Source organism: Chenopodium quinoa, unplaced genomic scaffold (assembly GCF_001683475.1).
Source record: "Chenopodium quinoa cultivar QQ74 unplaced genomic scaffold, ASM168347v1, whole genome shotgun sequence".
Taxonomy (NCBI): Eukaryota; Viridiplantae; Streptophyta; class Magnoliopsida; order Caryophyllales; family Amaranthaceae; genus Chenopodium; species Chenopodium quinoa.
Genome location: NW_018743021.1, coordinates 2,970,743 through 2,991,363, shown reverse-complemented (window position 1 = coordinate 2,991,363; position 20,621 = coordinate 2,970,743). Strand labels below are relative to the sequence as shown.

Genomic DNA, 20,621 nt, shown 5'->3' with positions numbered 1-20,621 from the left:
TTGTCTATTTATATAAAAATTGTATTATGTTAAAAGTTACCCCAAAAAAAGCAAAAAGTTACCCTAAAATTAGGTAAAAGTTACCCTTATACTGCTCGATGTACAATAAAATTAGTGTAAACCGGGTGTATACAAAAGTTTTTGTTCTTTTTATACAAATTAAAGGTCACCTATATTTTTCCATTAGAACCAATATCATCACAGGGTCATTATATTTATCTACATATTAAACCTCATTAACACTAATGAAGACATAGTACATGTAAAATAACAACCCATTGTCTAAACTTATTTACCTTTAAATAAGTGAAATTAACATGAACATAACATGACCTACAACTAGCAAAAGCTAACACATTTCAAAGAACAGGAAACAAATTAGACACGAAAAAAATCAAGTTAGTGTTAAAGGTTTACAACACGTTTATTTAAATAGGTCGGGTTATTGTAGTGAAATCTAACACGAATTTAACACGAATCAACTTGCTTAAGAAATATAACCTATAATTTATGGAATTTATAATAAATATAGTCTCTCAAAATGTTAAATATTTCTCTTCTCGTCATTCCCATAATAACACTCTTACTATCTTACATATAATATGACATAGAATGAACACGAAAAAAAAGGGTTAGTATAATAGTATAAGAGGTTTTCAACACGGTTGATAAAATGCGTAAAAAAAAAAAAACCAATACAGAAACGGCACGATACGGCATGACACATTTGATGAAACAGGACCAATTGACCATGACCAAAATCGATTTTAGAGAACTGGTACGGAGTGGTAGTAGAAAAAACTGAAGAAAAAAGAAAAGAGGCGGGTAACCACCAAGTAAGATGGGTCCCAAATCCAGCCAGCAAACTCCAACCCACAAACCGTAACCCAATAACATCTCCCTCTTTCTCTCTCCTCTGACATCATATAAATGCCACGCGTCACTTCTTCTTCATTCTCTCTCCTCCAAATTTCTGCAAAAAATACCTGAATTCTCTCTCCTCCTCTTCCTCTCTCTCAACCGTAGTACTCCTAATAAATTTTTTTTTGGTTGAAATTCATTTCAAAAAATTCAAAAAAAATTAAAAATAAAAATAAAAATTCAGGTTGAAATTTTTAGCGAGGGAAGCTATAATTAGTTTTGTTTCGCTCTCTTTGTCATTGACGCGAGTTCGATCCGCCATTCTCGCACCTTCTTCTTCTTCTCCTCCACTCGCATCTATATGTTAGTTTTTTTTTTCTTTCATTTCTACATCTTTTCGCTATTTTCTCTCTAATTTGTTCAGAATTTTTGTCGATTTTTTGAATTTTTTTTCGATTTTTTTGATGAATTTGAACAGGTTTTCTTTGGAGTGTTGTTGATAGGTTTTGAAAGAATTAATGGTGGTTACAACCATGAATGTTCCCAGTAAACAGTTGATCTTTGTTCATCCTGACGAGCTTAAATTTCAATGTAATTTTTCTTCTCTTTTTTTCGTTGATTTTGATTTTACTTTTGTGTTTGTTGTTGAATGCGTAATTTTCTATTAATTTGCTGTTTTATTTTGTGGTTATTTTGTACGGAGTATGATTTTGTTGCTTGATTTGTCTTGTTTTGCTATTGTATTAATTAGTTGAGTAATTAATTAAGTTAACAATGTAATTAAGACTTCATCATAATAGGCAATATGCTGCTGTGATTAATTTATTTAATCTAGAGTATTAAATGATGAGGATCTTGTTTTTGAGGTGATGAGTACTTGAATGGCCTTGATTGTGGATACAAGTCGTAATATTCTTCGAAGAAGGTTTCGTTTTTAGCATATGAGTTCGATTACAGGATAGTGTCATGTATAGGATTGATATGAAACTGTGGAGGCAATTTTACTATGCTAAGGAGTTGTTACTTATTGTAGGAATCCATAATTGATAGATTTGCATCGTTTGTTTAAAAGGGCAACCAATTTTACGACGTTGTATGAATTCGAGTACAATAAGGTGTAGGAAAATGTAGTTTTTAAGTGTTGAGATGGCGACAAATTGAGGGAGTTATTTGGTACAAGTATTATATTTTGTTTGTGTCTATCAGGTCTCTGACCATCTGCTATTAGTATTGTGTGGTTATGTAGACAGTTGACATATGATATACATTTGAGAAGCTATTTCAGACCTGATATTTGATTGGGATTTGTTTAAGAATTATGCTGCATTATACTTATTACAAATCAGTTTGTGATGGAGTGCTTAGTCAAAAGATCCTTATGTGGGCTAGTAGTTCAGAAACTTGAACTGCACTACTTTGTTTATTTTTTATATGTTTCTTTTTGGACTTCTCTTCTGAAGGAGGCTCTTGAACTTTTAGATTCAAGAAATGTAGTGATTTGAATAGTAAGTTTGATAGAAATTAAATATGGAACAGTGAAAATAAACTAAAATGCTGAATGCATAATTATGAGTACATAGTATTTCTTAGTTTCAGTATAGGGTTAGAGCCTCTTGTTTAAGAAAAGTGCATCTACTGATTAACTATAATCAAATATGTAGTATAATAGTATATGTATATAATTTATTGGATGACTTTGTATCGTTTATGTTGAGATGTAGTTCAAAAGAAAAAAGAAAAAAAAAAAAAAGGAACCATGTTATGGACTATGAAGTATAACGTAGCATTAACTTCTCATTATGTACTTATGCCCCACCCATAGAAGTTGGCTAATCTTTGGATTGGTTAGATTTTAACCTTACCTGTGAATTTTTCTGTTAGACCCTGGATAACACCAGACTGAACCGCTTATTTTTGCAACAAATAGAATACAGAGTCTACAGACTACAGAATATGTCATATGTTGAAATCAATAGGTTTGTATGGATCACAATTACTTTGATCTTTGCCCGGACCTTGTTTTGGGTAGATTAAAGCAGACAACTTATATTAGGTAATGGGACCAGGTTTCTAAGATAGTAAGTTGTATGGTTTCCATTTAAAGGGATGATTGTCTGTGTGATTGCGGCTTGTTATCTCAGAAACTATTTGTTTGGGACGTTTGGTGGAAGAGAGTTTTGGGTCTTTCTGCTGCTGTTGGCTATTAGAACTGCAGTTGTGTCATCGTTAAGGGAGAATAGGATAAGAAGAGTTTGTGGAACAATCCAGTTTAGCAGTTCTTTGTTTTTTCTGTTGAAGTGCCTTGATGATAAATTGATAATAATATAGACCACAACCTGAACCTTGTCTTTGAGAGCATGATTTTCAATCCTTTTGCACATGCTGAAATTGGTTGTTATTGTTGTTGCTGTTGAACTCTCACTCTCTCTATTTTAGGGGGATGAAATAGTGCTTGAGCTATAAGTAGCAAAATATAAGCTGTAAGCAGAGTGGTGTAGTAGTGTTTTGCAAACAACTGACTCATGCTTCTGTGAAATCAAATGAAATTTAGCAAATGCACCTTTTTATTATATTTTAGTTTGGAAAGAATTACATGCTTAATTTGGTTATCTTTAAAAATTTCAATTCTAAGTCCTATCTTGGTTTTTTTTTTCCTCTCAGTTGAACTGGAAAGGCAAAGCTTTTGTGACCTGAAAGTTACGAACAACACAGATCAGAATGTTGCTTTTAAGGTAAAAATACTAATCCATCTGTCCAAAGCTATTTGCAACTAATTCTTATTTTTTTTTTTGAAGGGAACTAATTCTTATTTAAATGTCAATTTTTTTCTTGTTTATGATTTATTTAAAAATATGAGTATTTATAAAATCAGAAGTGAAAACTGCTATTACATTATTTTAAATTTTTTTTCTTTATCTACATCATTGTAATCTTGAAACTTTATTATAGTAATAAATTATACTCTGTATATTTTCTTAAATCCTTGGTATTAAATATCAATTGTCAAATTTTACTGATGAGATTTCAAAATTCAATCATCTCTAAACAAAACAGGACAAAATAGCCCCCCCCCCCCCTGCGCGTTTTTTCTTATGCAGGATCTGAGTCTTGATGCACTTTTGCCAGGTGAAGACCACTTCTCCCAAAAGGTACTACGTACGGCCCAATACTGGTGTTTTACATCCTTGGGATTCATGTGTTATAAGAGGTAATTTTAACTTTTACTTGCTAAGACTAGTATTAGAAAGTCCAAAATTCCAGGTCAAAAGTTATATTCCTGTTGTAAATATCAATTTCTTGCTTGCAATAGTCAGCAAAACTTCACTTAGCAAGTTACAGTTTCACTGCCAATAGTTTTTTTGTTTTTTTTTTTTGTTTTTTTAAATATTGACTATGATTTTTCTCAAAAAAAAATAAATTATTGACTATGATGGAATTGTTCATCAGTTGTTCAGTACTCAGACTATGGCATGGGGCCCTTGAAATTTGTTTAATGATGGATGATAGCCTTTTCTCCATTTGATTTCTTTGCATAGCTTTTAACTTTATGAAGATACAATGTCTTCTTATGCTCTTAATCCTTTCATGTCTTTCGCAGCACAGATTGTACACATATTAGGTTCGGTTTAAATAAAAGAGCTTCAAACAAATGTTAAGAAGTGTCTGAGTGGGTTATGAGCTTGGGATAGGATTTTTTTGATAATTAATATCGAACTCTTAGTTATCCTTAGAAGGCACTTGCTGCAAGAAAATTTCGTTGCCAGAGGTTCATGAACATATTGATTTGTGGCTTTGATTTGGTTAACGTTATTGCTTTCTATTTTTTGATATTGTTCTTACCTGGAATTTAGAATTTATATTGATTTTTGGATAATAATGGAATTGCAGTCACTCTCCAGGCTCAGCAGGAATATCCTCCAGATATGCAATGCAAGGATAAGTTTCTACTTCAGAGCACAATAGTGTCTCCAAATAGTGATGTGGATGATCTTCCACAAGATACTGTAAGCACACTTAATTGGACATTACTTGCCATTTATCTAACATAAGAGGTTGAAACATATCATGGCTGATTCATCTAAAATATTGATATAGTTTAACAAGGATAGCGGAAGGACAATTGAGGAATGCAAACTCAGGGTTGTATACGTCTCTCCAAATTCAACTCAGGGTAATGCTGAAGACGACTCAGCTAGTAAGCCTGGAAGAGGCTTAAATGTGAGTTCTTACTTCTTAGCCGTTAGATTGCACTGTTATATCTGTGTTCCTTTATGATTCCCTTTCAAGTGGTGGAGTTGATGTTGCTCTACATGTGTCTCTAGCTCTCAACTGCGTAGTTACATTTAAGCGTTCCTTCTTAAATTTTAGATCCAGAAGCATTTCTTTAATGTAATATCTTTCTTCTTTCTACATCTCAGGCTCAGGGAAATCAAAGTGTCGAAGATGTGAGTTACCATCTTAAAGCTTCTTACTGTTCTGTTATATAGGGTTGCCATAATGAAGGATTCATTGTTTTGAACTTGCAAGTTTTCACTACTATTGTTTTTTTTTTTTTTTTTTTTTTTTTTTTTTTTTTGCCACAGAAGCAACCAAATCACATGAATGTAATGCTTCCAAAAATAGACAGTTTTTTTTTTTTTTACAATGTGGGTTAAATGGGTAGGTTACTGCATTTTTTTTGTGGGAGGGTGATTTCTTGGACACATAATCTCAGATAACTACCCTGATTTGGCTTTCTTTATGTACCACCATAATGAATGAACTAGGGTATTAGTAACGCATTAGAACAAACTTAACTCCTCCTTAGCCTCACTTTTTTTGTCCCCTTTTGCTTACCTTTTTATTCCCACTTGGGTAGAAACAGACTTTGCAGCGCATAAAAGAAGAAAGAGATGCAGCCGTTCGACAAACGCAGCAACTCCAACAGGAACTGGTAAGCATACGACTAGCGTTGATTTGCTGGATGTTTTAAATTTGTCACTTCTTTTTCTTGGTATATGCTATTACTTCCATCTCAAGTGAAAAAATGGGAAGAAAATAGGCATTGTTGAGGCTATGTTAATATGTTTCTTCTGTTTCCATCTCCCCACTTTTGGGATAGAGGTGTGGAACTATTTATTTGAGCCAGTTAAACTTAAATTTGCAGAGTACGATACCCTGATTTGTTGCTTAACCGCCAGGTTTGCAATCAATCTGCATCAGACATCGTTTCCCCTTTCTACTAATAGACTAGTATGAAGTAAGGCTCCATAGATTCTGAACTCACTTATTGGGGTTGTTGTTGTGTGTGTGTTGGGGTTTTTGAGGGGGGGGGGGGATGCAGGGGTCTATCTTTGGTGTTGATTTTTTTTTTTTTTTATATTTTTTTTTTATATATATATGAATGATGAGCAATCCTCATTGACCTGATTTATCATCATGTTACTTTAAGCTGTAGTATGACATTATGCTTTCAAAAATGATTTGGGTTATATGCCAATGCCTTTATAGTGCATGATTTAGGGTTGACAAAGCTCTTTTTGGAATGCAGGAATGGTCATGACCCTTTGTGTTCACTGTTCAGTAATTAATAATTAATAATGCATGAACAAGATAAAAATCATTAAAATGTTCAACTTCTCACACCATTGATAATTATTTGATGTATAAATCAGGAAAATGTATGTTTAGCACTGAAAGTTAGGTTGCAAACCTTGATAGTTTACTCCTTTCCTTAAATTTAATTGGGATCTTAATAGTTTATCTGCACACTTGTTATTCTAATCATTAATGAGTATTGGAACACCTAGCTGGTTGAAATTAAAGCAATCACTTATTCACTTATATTGCTTTTTTTTGGGCTGATTCAGGAAATATGGAGAAGACGCAGCAGACAGCGCAAAAGTAACTCTGGCTTCTCATGCAAATTCTCTCTTTTTGTGGCAATAATAGGGATTATGCTCGGCATCCTGTTAAAACTCTCTCTGTCTCCACCTGCTACAGCATAGTTGTCTTCATCAGTGCAGGAAACAGATTCTTCTCTGTATCATTAGCCATGGTTTACCTAAGTTTCCCCATCTTCTCTCAGGGTGGTCCTTGCTTTCTGTATATTGATCATCGAAATTTGTTCATTGCGCTCGATTCCGTCATCTATTCATCTCCTGTGTATCCTTGCCCTTGATATGTCAAATAGGATTTACTTGTGGTTTAAGGATCTAATGATTGCAGTGAAAAACATAGTAGCTTAGTTTTCTTGTCTATTTTTGTCACTCTAGCATGTTGACAAAGCAAATCAGCAGACCTGGAGTTCAATTGAAATGAAATCCTGGGAGTGTTTTTTGTGTCGAGTTGAATTATTATCAGGCAAGTAATTTTCTGTCATTATAGTGTCTACTTGAATTAAAAATTGCAACATTGTGCTCTTTTTTAAGGTATAGGAATAATTTTTGACATAATGACCCTATACAGAAGGTTTCTAACTAGTACTTGTACGATTTCGTCCATTTCGATTCACCAACTGAGAACTTCAGACAGGATATAAATGTCATGTATTCATGGTTATTCTCAAACGTGATAGATATCAATTATCAAAATTAATCTCAAATATGCAATTTGAAACCAAACTACAGAACTATAGTATAATGATTGTTACGGCAGACTTCTTTGAGCTTACATCATCTCTTAAGTGACTAAATCATGTGCTAAGTATAAAACAGCAAAAGCAATGAGGTACTCCGTATGATCTAAACCTTGAAACTTAACCATGAAAAGCTCATATAGTCATATATTACGAATAATTATTTTCGAGCCGGAACTTTGTTACGGCATTCGAGTAATTGCTTTAGAGCTGAAGCTAAGATCCTCCTTGCTCACGCAGCAAGATTCTTATCCATCATTAGCAATACTTCTTCTTGCAATCATCATAGTACATTACTGCTTTGATAAAAATATAAACATAGTACAGACGCAATTTCAAGTGTATACACAGTTAAAAATTTCATTGATTAGAGATATATCTGAAATGTGTAACTGCACATAAGATGCATGACTGTCATTACCATTTACCAATACTAAGAAATCCAAGATCAAACATCATTATAAGTATGTTAACTTGTTAAGACACAAAGCTCTAGTTTGTCCAAATATCTACATGTTAAGTGTTTCAATCTGGCTATCTGACTCAGGACTGTATTCAAACTATTACATCTATAATGCTGAGTTCAGAAATTTGAGGCTTAACAAAAACGCGCTGACTCCACATGATAGACAGTGGCAATAAAGCATATGAGCTTAATCCCTTCTCTTCTTCTTCTTCTCATTCTTTTCCATTGAGTTCTTCAGCTGCAACAAAACAATTCACCGTTAGCTCCATCCAAACATTAAAATTTAGGAAACAATGAATAAAGACAACTTAATAGAATAACTAGCAACTTATAATCAGCAATCACACTCCAAATAACTAGGACAATACGAGTTTTTAAATCTCCCTTATTGCATTTTCCTTAACTCATATTTTCTGTGTAGATGGGGGTGGAAGATGTAAGCTAGATAATTTTGACAATAAAGCAGAGATGGTAACATACCATAATGATTAAGATCCTGACAAACACAGCGATGAAGTCGGTGAAGAGAGTCAAGGCGTGTTTCACGTAGTCCAGGTCACCAAAGTGAGCTTTCTCAATGATCTGTTGGGTGTCAAAAACAATGTATCCCACAAAGACCAAAAGGCCAAAGTACAACTGCAACATCACAAAGAAGAAAATCTATCAGTACAAAGCTTTTAACAGGGAAAAAAAACACCAAAGCACTGCCCACATAAACCCCTCCTTCCAACTTCATAACAACTGATATGCCACTAGAAATTACTTCCGGAGACGTTAATTTCCACACACACACACACACACACACACACACAAAAGAAAAAAACTCCAAATAATTTAAGTTAAATTATAAGAGAACTCATTAACATATCCAGCCTAAAGTCAGACTTCCATAAGCTAATTTACGCACAGCCAATCTTTCCAGTCAGCAGTAAGCATGTGACCAGTATTTATTATATATATAGAAATCCAGTTGATATCATACCTCAAACTTGAAAATAGCTGCATAGCCTCCAAAAAGAGAGGAAGCAAAGTGTAGCCAGAAGAGGATGGAGACACCAGATGAAAGCAAAGCCCCCAAATAGAGAAACTCCCTACGCTTTGCGAACATGGCAGCTGCAGAAAAGCAGCCAAAAGCTATCGCACAACCCACAAATGCAGAAACCAGAAGACTGCGTTGTCAACCATACAGAAGTATCAGTAAATGGAAAAGGCTGCAAAGACTATTCTACTAAATAATCTCGTATTTGAGAACGAACAACACTAACTTAATAGGAACCTGACACACATAATAAATGCATAAAAGCAACCAACAAAAGAAGCATAAGAACCTCCAACCCCACCACACCAAGTAAAAATCTGACTAGCCTTTCAAACAAGATGACTTCTGAGCAAATAAATGTCATGTTGTAAAGCAACAATGTGTAATGCCGTAAGTATTAATGCCACACAGATACCATATAACAATTGTATTGGCACTGAGAACAAGATGGCCTATAACTTATTTAGACAATTCCACAACAATTAGGCAACCCAAAGTATATAGCTTAAGATATAATTAGAATCACATACAAAAGAGTAAGGAATATGAATATAATGCAACTATCTCGCGCACAACTAAATCAAACAGCTCATATAATAAATCACAACAAACAGGATCAGTAAAACTCAAGAAATCCATCAAGCAATTCAAGCATCATATATTCATACCTTGGATCAACCTGGATAGCCAAGTCAACTAGAGGACCAATAGATGCTCCTTCAAACGCGGCTGCGGTCATTAACAGGCCAACTCTTTTTTTCTGCATGCCAAATGAATGAACAGTTAGTTATAACACCCTTGGAAATGTCAAAGTTACAAGACCTATGCTAGCAAGAACAAAGCGAACACACGAGAAGATCAAGCATATACATTACCTCCTCATATGGGTGAGTGGCATGTAACCAAGCCATGCAGCCCAAACAAGCAAGAGTAGTCAAAAGACCACCAATATTCCACAAGATATGCAGGTACGACCCAACTGCCGATGCAACCAAAGCACAGCATAATGTCAAGTATACCTGAAACCAAAGCGCAGCCAATTTAGGAGCGACAATTTCACTAACGTACAACGGGAATCAATTAAGCTAATCGGAAATTTCCTTGACTTCAATTAATTAAGCTAGTTGGCATCCATGCTACAAGACTCATTGCATAGCTTAATGAGAATCAAGCTAACATCGACATAATACTTCCATTGGCATTTAAGCTACAGATTACCTTGCATAAACCAAATCTATTTTCAAAATTGGTAATATTTACTTAGTTCACTATGCACAGTATGATGTTTTTTTCATACAACTATCATAATATTTTATTTTTTTTTTTTTTTTTTTGGAAACATACAACTATCATAATTTACAGGAAGGTTAAATTAGGTGAGATATGAATAAGAAATTTAACAGAATTTCACCAAAAATGCAGTAAATATGGTAATTAAGGCTTTTAATTAAAATTCCAAAATAATTCAAAACAATCAAATCAAACGGTTGCAGTCAAGGAAGGTATCATTCAAAGCTAGTTTAATCATCATCATCACATAATCATTATATTATACACAAAAATATGCAAATTAATCGGAAAATTTCCAATCCCTAACCCTAAACCCTAAATTTCAACATAAAGATCACAAAACTTTATCCAATTAACCTCAAAAACCAAAAAACCTAATCAAACACCAAAAAAATTCACACCAAAACGCTAACTTATTTCCAAATTAATTCAATCTTTCCATCAAACAGCAAAAATCACAGGAAAAAAATAATTTAAAAAAAAAAAATTAAGGTAGAAAACCTGTCTGAGATGAGATTGAACAGTGGGAGAAATCTCATGAAGATTCTTGAAAGCATCGAAATTCCAAGAACTTCCATAACCAGGTTGCGATTGCGATTGGGATTGGAAGAATGAATCCATTACTTTCTTTCTCTCTCTTCGCTTTGAATTTCTTTCGCAGAACAATTAATATTGCTTTTTTTATTTTTTGTTAAAAAACCGAAGATAATATTGTTTCGTAAAGAGGGGAAATGGATATTTATAGGGTTGTTTGGGGGAGGGGTATTTGGCGTTTCCTGGAAATTTCTGGGTGTTTTTGGACGATTTTACCCTTGAGATGATCTTTCTGGGTTCCAGGAAATTTGTTGGGTTTGGAGGGTATTCTTGGAAGAAACGAGTAGTTAAGAATTTAAGATCAATTTTTAAATTCTAGAATGACCTCGAATTTTATAGAAGTCCACTTAATTTGCGTTTTACTTATTCTTTTAATAAAAGACTTTGCAATGAAGTAATTACTTGGTTTTGTTTCATTTTATTTGATAAGGTTTTCTAGTGACATGGTGGAACCTATGAGAGTTGGACAAGTCAGCAGCAGCATCAATATATTGGATACTCCGTAATACATATCAGTATGATAACGTATTTTTTCTGGAAAAGAAAATACCACGGAGTACCTTAGGTTACTTATTTACCGATGTCAAATTATCGACCGAATAACTCCTAACCGACTAAGTAATCTCTGGCTGGGTAATCTCTGACCAATCGAATAATTCTTGACCAATTAAATCTTTACCGAGTAATCCCCAACTAAGTCACCTTTGACCAACAAGGTAAATCCTGAAAAAGTAATCCAACCAAACTTAGGGGGTGTTTGGTTCGCGAAATATAGGTACAAGGTATGGGTTTAGAATGACTAAAACACATATCATATGTTTGGTTGTTAAAAGTATGAATTTTAAACTCATGCCTCAAACTCATGAGGTATGGGGTTTAAAAACCTTGGGGAAACTCCATTCCATTCACCTAGGTATCAAACATATGGTATTAAGTATCAAGTTTCAATCCGATACCACCTTAATACATTCCTGATTTCAAACTCATACCACTCTGCGAACCAAACGCCCGTTAAAACGCATTGAAAAGTAAAAAATATTAAGACCCGCCCCATGAATTAGTTGGACGGATCTGAGTCATCTGACCCATTTATAATTGGGGCGGATCAGGGCTTGTAATGGCCTAATGGGCTCCAACCCATTGATTTGCTCTAATTGCCAATAACCTCTCTTTCTCTGTTCGTTCTCCGTTGAAGCGCACTTGACATTCTCCATTACTTGTATACCCCATTGAAGCAGCTGCTAAGGTAAGTTGTTTCTTTTTGTAATCATCATATCAATTTAACAATCTAGCGTTTATCTTTCATCTAATTTCATTTAATTTAGTTTAATGGTTTAGGGTTCGAAAATCTCAACTTTTGGTTCTAATTACTAAGAATTTAAAAACATCATAACCAGCGATTATGTTGTTAGAAAAGAAAATTGTGAGCTTAATTGGTACTTGAATCAAATATCCCTAAAATTACAATAATGAGCTTAATTGATAATTGAATCAAATATCCCTAAAATTATAATAATGAGCTTAATCGAAAAATGAATCAAATATCCCTAAAATTATGTGATTTTTCGAGCCTTATTGGATGATTGAATCAAATTTGGTTGCTAATGTGTTGCTGAACCCTTTTTTATTGTAGAACGGAACTATGAAATTGATACTGCAATCTGTAGTAATTGAGCTGTTTCAATGTCTAGCTGCAGGAAATTTAGTGATTGGTTTCGTGTAATCGGTGTTAATCGATTGAAATACGATGAATTTCGCTGCATCATTTTGCAAAAGAGTTAGTCTCAGAGAATTGGTCACAAATGTTCCTGCTTATGCAGGTGCAGCTGGTATGGCCCTTTCAGTGTAGTCAAGTAATGAGTCGCCATTTTCGTTTTCTATGTTTTGTTTGAATTTGGTGTTTTCGAATGTAGATGCATCTGGAACAGGCTTGGCTTTAGTGTTTAGGAGGTGGGCTACTAAGAAGACGGCTGGATCATCCAAAAATGGAAGAGATTCCAAGCCTAAAAACCTTGGAGTGAAGAAATTTGGAGGCGAGGTATAACACATCTTGTCATTTTAGGGAAAAATGTTTTCTAATTGTATAATTAGAATTAATTGGAATTGATGTGTATGCTTCAAGTATTCCTGTTTTCATCAAATTTTACTGTCTGGAAAAAGTTTGCAATGGTTTTATTGTAGAAAGTTAGAAACTAGGTACAAATGTACTATCAATAATCTTGTTAGGGCAAACATGTATTTGACAATTGACATCTTTTGTTGTTCCCTTGTTGTGCTAACATCCCTCTAAAACGTGCCTTGCTATAATTTAAATTGCTTCAATATACACAATTTCAGTTCAACATTTAGCAAGTTCGTGTTTATACAGCTTGTTTTGATCTTCAAATTTTATTTGACCAAGGTTTATGCTAGATAATGATTTTTCTGGTGTTTCATAGACTTTCTTTGTTTGATGTGTGCAATGACATATTTCAAACTCGGCAACTTTTTGTGCTAGTATATTTGTTGCTCCAAAGATTGTGTTTTTAGAACTTTGTTCTTGTAACATGCTCTATTCAATAAGAAGGTTTGTCACATATCAGAAACACTAATAGCATATGTTCTGTTTAGCGTAGTTTTGTTGCCAGAAGATGCTTTTGAACAGCCATTCCCCCCCCCCCCCCCCCCCTTTTCTCAGGCTGGGTTGCTTCAGAGCCTCCATACTCATTGTAGAAGGAAGTGTTATTGTATTGATACCTTTCAATTTGATGCAAAATGATAAATAAGTGGAGGTTTTGGAACAAAACCAAGGGTATTATTGCCTTTCATGCAAAATAAACAAATTTTGGTACTGATAGTAAATAGATTATCAAATAGGAAGTTGAAGAAAGTTGGTTCACCTCAAAGCTGTTAGAAATTGTATTAACTGAATTTTGGCGGTTTCCTGCAGAGAGTTATACCTGGTAACATCATTGTTCGGCAGAGAGGAACCCGTTTCCATCCTGGAAATTATGTTGGCATTGGCAAGGATCACACCCTATATGCCCTGAAGGAAGGAAATATTAAGTTCGAGACACATAAGCTGAGTGGTCGCAAGTGGGTGCACATTGAGCCCAAGGATGGACACGTGCTTCATCCTGTTTATGGAGACATTCAGAGTCCTCAATTGGAGACTGCAGTTTAAAGCCTTAGAATGCTGAGTTCAACATTGAAGATGGTGTGTAAACTCTGTCAAATTTTGTTATGAGTATTTTAGCATTGCTCCACATCAATCTTTCTCAGTTTATTTGTATGTGTGGATGCTAACTCAAATCTGAATTCTGATTTGAGCTCTGATCTTAAAGAGTCATTTTGGTCCTCCCTTGCATATTTTGCTCGCCATACATACTTCGAATTGATTCTATTCGACTTCAATGTGTGCTAGATACATGATTGATCCTCAATTCTACAATCACAGGAACACAGAACGGGAGTGACAAACTTTCTCATGTCAACTGGAATCAATTGAAGAAATCATACTTTAATTTATTGGCATCAATGTGAAATTCTTAGACAAATTTGGTTTTGACAAATCTTGAACAAAAATCCCAGAGATCGAAATTGAGTTAGTGTGATTAATCCATACCATGTTTATTACGGAATACTAATAGTATGTTATTATGATCAAAATTCATTGATTGCTTTACTGTGAATGTACGAAGTATTTAGTTAATCATCTTACTATTATAAGATTTATAACTATAGAAAGCTTGATGGTTATAGACAGTAGAAATATCGTGTTATCCTAGGCAAAAAATTACTTGATGGATTCAGATCTCCTAGTAACCAAACTAACAAACTCCGTTATCTGTTTAGTAGGAGAAACTCTGTTAATCTCCTTCGTCAGTATTAGGGGTATTGTAATTAAATATTATTGGATACGATCTTTATTATACTTCAAAATTTTACCACCTCTGTTCAATTGTACTTCGTATATAGTGAGTCAATATATATACATTTTTTTTTCTTTTTTTAATAGAGATATTAATTTATTTGAAATAAAGAGTATAATAAAATTAGCCCAAATTTCATTGTATAGGCATAACCAAATCTACAAGCTAAATGCACCTTCTTAATACTTAAATATTTTGTAATCGTTTCCTGTTTCCTGTGATGGTGATAAAGCTTCACTGCTTGTAGAGTTGTAGTTATTTCTTTGAAGGACTTTGAACGGGAAGTGTGGAAGTGATCAAGTTATCTGTTTATCAGTCTCTATTCCCCATACACGACTTTTGTTGCACAATAATACGACTACGACAAAAGAAAAGAATAATACAGATAGTGAACATGCAAAACACTACAAGAGCAATGTAGTACATCCTTCTGAAAAAAATTTCCATTGAGTGATATCTTAAGTTTGTACATGCAGAAACTCAACGATTCTTTATGGTACTTTCTCCAGTAGCCATTATTCAGCAAAATTGGTATAGCTCTATAGCTGTATGCTACCAAGCCTCATGTTACAAAATACAATGGGGCATTCACTCTATTACACTTCCAATGAATAACCACTTGTCGGTTTAGCAAGAAATAAATTATCAGACACGACATATGCCTGATGTAACTCTATTCTACTCATTGGTAATGTCCAACTAAAGCTGCACTATGCTTTTGTACCTCTTTATCGGGGTCATAAAACAATCTAATGTGGTTTTGGTTTATATCCATCAACTGCAAAATTTCTGGTGGCCACAGGCAGAGCCAAGCGAATTCCATCTAGTTCAGGCTTTGCTTCAATTTGGCAACCAAGGCGAGACCTAAATAAGCAATCATTGAGGTCTAGAACCAGGAGAGACAACTTAAGAGTAATTGAATAAAGTATAGAAGATATACTTACGTTTCTGTAAGCCCAAAGGCAAGATCCAACATGTCATTTTCTTCATCAGATGGGTCTGGCAGTTTGTTGTAGTAGTCCACATTCTGATAAACAAAATAAGTTAAACATTGAAGCCATTGGGGGGCAATGTGGTAACAAATATTTAAGCAAAAGGAGAGAGAGGGACTTCCTTACCATTACTATAACGTGACATGTGGAACATGCACAGGACCCCTCGCATGCTCCTACAGATACAAAATGAGAGAAATGTCAGCGGAATGCACACTTGGTTCTGAGCAGCCATGGAAGACAAACAAAGAAAATATCAAGGCACTGTAGAGTTTCATGATGCTGAGCCTTGTCTACGACAAAGAAATTCAAATTCAAGAACGGAGTGTAACAAGACAAGCGGAATGCCTACCTTCCAGCTCAACGTCATTCGAGTGAGCAGCTTCTAGCATGCTTGTGCCAATCGGAACCTTAACCTGTTTCTCCGAACCATCCGTTTCAACAAATGTTACATTTATTCTGCAGGATGAGAGTAAATAGAATCAACAAGAGAGAAAGGTAATTAAAATGATAGAATCAGAAATGTGAAGGAAAAGCAAGGGAAATTGTTCTGATGGCAGTTAAAAGTGGGGGTAAAAAAGGGAAGAATGCTCACTGTTGCTCCTCATTTCCATCTTTGCTGGAATCAGTGGTACAAAAATATCGATGAGTCTGAACAAAAATCCAACACATGCATATGAGTAAATATAAAAGTAGGAACAATACAGTCCTTGTAATTCTCAAATTACACATATAGCAGTATAATATAATCTTCTTATCTGTTCATTTTAACAAATCAGACAACTTAGTATCTCTTGCATAGAGCGAGAGGCCCAGACAGAACACACATACAGCAAAGCAACAAGTAGTAGCCAGTTTGCTACTTGCTAGCAGCCATAGGTATATGAAGCTGACCTTGTTGTAGTGAACCAAAAGCCAAAAACCAAAACCTTAAATTAAACTTAACTACCAAGAGAATCTTTCACATGATAACCAACGAACCTTAAACCATAAAAATCTCGGCCTTATAAGGACTAAAGATTCAAGGAAAGAGGAGCTTGTTATAGCATTGGCGATCAGATAACATTGAAAATTGGACAAATATAACAAACAAGCCTGTACTATTATTTATTTTACAAGTTTTCAAAATATCGATAACAGATACCTGTGGGGGGAGCTGAAGCAAAGTCTCCATCCTGCTTGAAGATGCATATAGATATGGTGTTCTTTGTATATGTGATAATTGCCCTAGCAAAAAAGTTCATGTCAAAACAAGATAATTGCAGAAACTCATTTAAGTGTAGAGCACACGGAAGGTACTTTCATCCACAAGCATAACTAGTCAAGAACACAAATGTGTTTTAGGATTCCCATGATATTTTTAATACTTTGAACTTCAACTCACCAGGCCTTCTATTGTAGTTTTTCATTTTTTTTCTTTCCCTTGCTCTAGGAAGACAACTAATATTCGGCATTATTACAGAAAACTTTGACTTTCCACTTTTAAACATAAATAATGAAAGATAAAGTGATTTCATTAGTGAAGCACACCAAAGTTTTTATGTACATAATCTTTCCTTTTTGACTTACCGTGTGTGTGTGGGGGGGGGGGGGGGGGAATTAAGCACAGAAAGTAGGCAGCAATGAAGAGTTACTAAAGAAATCTTCTCAATGCCACCCGGACTTATAGGCTACAGGCATCTAATCTTTGTTTAACTTTGTCTATCCAACATTTGTTTCTCAAATCTTACTGACACTTCTGCTGATTCCATCAAATCGAAGATGCATTTTTATTGTTAATTTTGAGCCTGATAGCCAAATATAAGTAGAATGGGTAGAAAAATCCTGGATTGAAATGCCCTTCTCAGTTCATAAAACAAATAGCTGAGGTTATTTACATTTTCTCCAGCTCTTGACAATATATTTCAGTATCTAGATGACAAGATTTGAACAGAAAGAGGTGGGGAGGACTATAAAGGATCCATTTTCATTTGCATATAGAATGGGGGGAGATAGGAAGGTAAATGGAAGACTCCAACTCTGTTTCCCTTATAATAAAACAAAATCATTCTGGATTTGGAATTTGGAGAGAAAAGACAAGCACAGTTCTCCCTCCCATCCATTCCCTCTCTTTCCTTCCCTTCCTCTACGCACAAACACCAGTGCTAGTGCCGAAACATCCCAATCAATCTAGACGTTCTGTAACAGTAACAACTTAGTATTAATACTCTTAATGTTTACTAATCTCCAAACTGTTAAAGCAGAATTCCAATCCAAGGCTAACACTTGATAACCCCAATTTTCACCTTCGAGGAAAAACTATTGGCATACAAGAATACTTCTAAATCTCTGACTGACTCTGAGTATCTAGAACCATAACATATTCCCATTCACCATCCTACCAAAAGACTGAAGGGGAAGGTAGAGCCATAGAGCTCCATTCTCCCTTCAAATTGGGAGGGATTGTGTTTGTTAAGGGATGGAAAATAGATTCCTGCCTTGTCTTCCCTCAACCCCTTATCCAAACAAAGGAAAATGTTCCCCTCCCTTTCCCTTCCATCTCTTTCTCTCCATTTCCTCTAATCCAAAGTGCTAAGGTTAAGGTAGACGGTGTTGCTAAGGTTAAGGTAGACGGCGTTCAACAATGTACAAGTATCATATAAAAAGTGTTTTGCACCAAAAAAATGCATACAAGGAAATTAACACTTCAATGAAGCACAAAAATAGCATCAACCAAATATCAGAAACTTCAACCAAACAAGCGAATTTTATTTTTCAGCCAAACGAGCGAATTTTATAAAGCACTAACCAATAGTGATTATTACTATTCAAAATTAGGAAAAAGCATGGAAATTTGAGGATTCAAGACCAAACCTTGAGTCAATTTCTTGATTGCCTGAGCTCCAAAACTTGAAATTCTAGAAACCCACATAATCTTGGAAGATTATTAAACACTATCAATCTGAAACAAAAGAAATAAACAAAAATGATTCCAGCATTTACATATTCTCAAACATTGGAGAAACTCTTCACAATAAGTTGGGCATAAAATCAAACACTTGGCAGGCAACATTAAATGGGCAGCTCCAGGCCAGTTTCAGAAAAGCTCCCTTTTTCATAATTTCAGTAATTATAACAAAGTCTTCAATAATACACTTTAGAAGAACCCTAATTGACAAATTAACGATAAACCCTAGATTGTGAAATTGTTATTCGACGATTAAAGAAGAAAAAATAAAGTCAAAACATGTTACCTGAGAAGCTGCTTCAATGGAGGAGAGAAAGCTCTGAAGCCGCTCAAATGGAAGATTCAGAGAACGCTACAGCGGTAGAGAGAGAGGAGTGCAGCGTAAACGTGGAATGCTACAAACTACAAAGGCATAAGTGAAAGAGGAAAGAGATCCGGCTTTGTTTGGTAAAAAGCTTTTTCGAGAGAGCTTTTAGCTTATTGAGCTCTATTAAATATTTGACCAATTTAAAAAGTTAATTTGGGTGTTTGGTATGGAATAAATAGCTAATTAATAGTAGTATTAAAAGAGCTTTTAGGACTCAAAAATCTCTTTTAGAAAAATGTCATTATAAGAGTTTTTGAAATTAGCATGTTGAATAATTGGTTTTTTGGCGGTTAAATACACTAAGGGTCTATTCTCATTGACTGATGAGCTGAACTGAACTGAATTGAGCTGAACTGAAATGAATATTTTATAAGAGAAGAAAATTAGGAGCTGAATTGAACTGAATTTCAATGTAAGAGAACAGGTTCTAAATATACTAGGGTTAAAACAACTAAAAACAACTAACAATCAACGATTATTTCCCACACTTTCACACAAACAGTTGATTATAGTCGCTTGGTATATCCACCTAGTCAAAACCAATTGATACAACAAGCTATATCAATCAGTTATCATCTATTTACCAAACATGGCTCACTTCCGTCCTACAATAAAAAAAAATACGAGGTAAGCCCGAGCTTAAATTATATCTTGACCAATTCTTCACAAACATTAGCTCTTTGCCTGTTCATCATATGCGACTTGGAAAAAAAGATCTATAAAAAATGGTTTAACAATGCATACATATTAGAATATATTCAATCATCAAGAAGCTATATAGTTATAAGCAAAGCTGTAAAGGTTATGGGTTCAAAAATGCCAAGCATCTTTGTTTGTACTTGGTAAATATATTGTTATCATGAATGTATAAATTGTCTAATACAAATACTAGTATGATTAATTTACCACAAGCTCTCCAAAACCTATATTTTTACGTGATATCCATTAAAAAAATTTTAAAATTAAAATTAAAAACCAAATTGAACATCCAAAATTTTGAATAAGATCACCATTCACCAATATTTCAAGTTGGGTCAAACAGATTAGATAATTTTTGACATCCCTTCCAGGCGGCTTCCAGTTTTCTTGTGTATTTCATGAGAAAGGAAAAATAAAAATAAAAATAAAAAAACCATATCAAGGGCCATGGGGCAAGGAAAGAGGCTCCCATTGACATGAGTCATGCATCTCATACAAAATTGTCCTATTACTCTTATTCCCTTATTTATTGGTTGTTTCTTGGGGCCTTTACTTGTATACAAAGACAACATACAAGGATCGACTAGTTAGTTTGAAACAATTATTCAAAGCCATCAACCTTTTTTTGGTAAGCCTTTCTTCAGAACCAGACCATTATTACAATGCTAGTAACCTTTGGTGCAGTCCATCCCGAAAATCTAGTGAGCGTGTTTGCACTTTGCAGAGTGATAAAAATCATAGCACTCTTTCTATCTAGAATTAATAGTCGTTAAGTTGTCCATTAAATTTTACCACATTTTTGTGGCCTGGATAGTAAATGACAAAATTAACAATCGCTT

The 20,621-nt window shown here is 34.5% G+C and overlaps 4 protein-coding genes across 8 annotated transcripts; 2 read left to right on the top strand and 2 right to left on the bottom strand.

The window, feature by feature from the left end:
* The first annotated feature begins 472 nt into the window (after positions 1-472).
* LOC110730313 (vesicle-associated protein 2-1-like) lies at positions 473-7,221 on the top strand. 3 transcript variants are annotated; one of them, XM_021910107.1, is made up of 9 exons: positions 475-1,224; positions 1,340-1,452; positions 3,523-3,593; positions 3,988-4,069; positions 4,750-4,865; positions 4,957-5,079; positions 5,280-5,306; positions 5,726-5,794; positions 6,711-7,221. In XM_021910107.1, the coding sequence occupies exons 2-9, from the start codon at positions 1,380-1,382 to the stop codon at positions 6,846-6,848; spliced, it is 699 nt and encodes a 232-aa protein (XP_021765799.1). In that variant the 5' UTR covers positions 475-1,224; positions 1,340-1,379; the 3' UTR covers positions 6,849-7,221. The 3 variants fall into 3 exon arrangements, with proteins under 3 accessions (XP_021765800.1, XP_021765799.1, XP_021765798.1); XM_021910106.1 differs by having other exon boundaries at positions 477-1,224; positions 5,720-5,794; XM_021910108.1 differs by lacking the exon at positions 5,280-5,306 and having other exon boundaries at positions 473-1,224; positions 5,720-5,794.
* A 596-nt stretch (positions 7,222-7,817) lies between these two features.
* On the bottom strand, positions 7,818-10,995 carry LOC110730312 (bax inhibitor 1-like). Its single transcript, XM_021910105.1, has 6 exons — positions 10,774-10,995; positions 9,858-10,001; positions 9,651-9,742; positions 8,926-9,112; positions 8,424-8,579; positions 7,818-8,181 (listed from the first exon to the last, which is right to left on the bottom strand). Exons 1-6 carry the CDS (start codon positions 10,891-10,893, stop codon positions 8,131-8,133), a joined length of 750 nt encoding a protein of 249 aa, XP_021765797.1. The 5' UTR covers positions 10,894-10,995; the 3' UTR covers positions 7,818-8,130.
* Positions 10,996-11,967: 972 nt separating this feature from the next.
* LOC110730310 (50S ribosomal protein L27-like) lies at positions 11,968-14,497 on the top strand. Of its 3 annotated transcripts, XM_021910103.1 has the most exons (5): positions 11,968-12,112; positions 12,558-12,695; positions 12,780-12,904; positions 13,796-14,062; positions 14,303-14,497. In XM_021910103.1, exons 2-4 carry the CDS (start codon positions 12,614-12,616, stop codon positions 14,027-14,029), a joined length of 441 nt encoding a protein of 146 aa, XP_021765795.1. In that variant the 5' UTR covers positions 11,968-12,112; positions 12,558-12,613; the 3' UTR covers positions 14,030-14,062; positions 14,303-14,497. The 3 variants fall into 3 exon arrangements, with proteins under 3 accessions (XP_021765795.1, XP_021765794.1, XP_021765796.1); XM_021910102.1 differs by lacking the exon at positions 14,303-14,497 and having other exon boundaries at positions 13,796-14,212; XM_021910104.1 differs by lacking the exon at positions 14,303-14,497 and having other exon boundaries at positions 11,980-12,112; positions 12,564-12,695; positions 13,796-14,212.
* A 701-nt stretch (positions 14,498-15,198) lies between these two features.
* LOC110730309 (2Fe-2S ferredoxin-like) lies at positions 15,199-19,168 on the bottom strand. The gene is made up of 8 exons (XM_021910101.1): positions 19,003-19,168; positions 18,623-18,710; positions 16,914-16,996; positions 16,365-16,420; positions 16,122-16,228; positions 15,896-15,945; positions 15,722-15,804; positions 15,199-15,641 (listed from the first exon to the last, which is right to left on the bottom strand). The coding sequence occupies exons 2-8, from the start codon at positions 18,678-18,680 to the stop codon at positions 15,527-15,529; spliced, it is 552 nt and encodes a 183-aa protein (XP_021765793.1). The 5' UTR covers positions 18,681-18,710; positions 19,003-19,168; the 3' UTR covers positions 15,199-15,526.
* Positions 19,169-20,621: the final 1,453 nt, after the last annotated feature.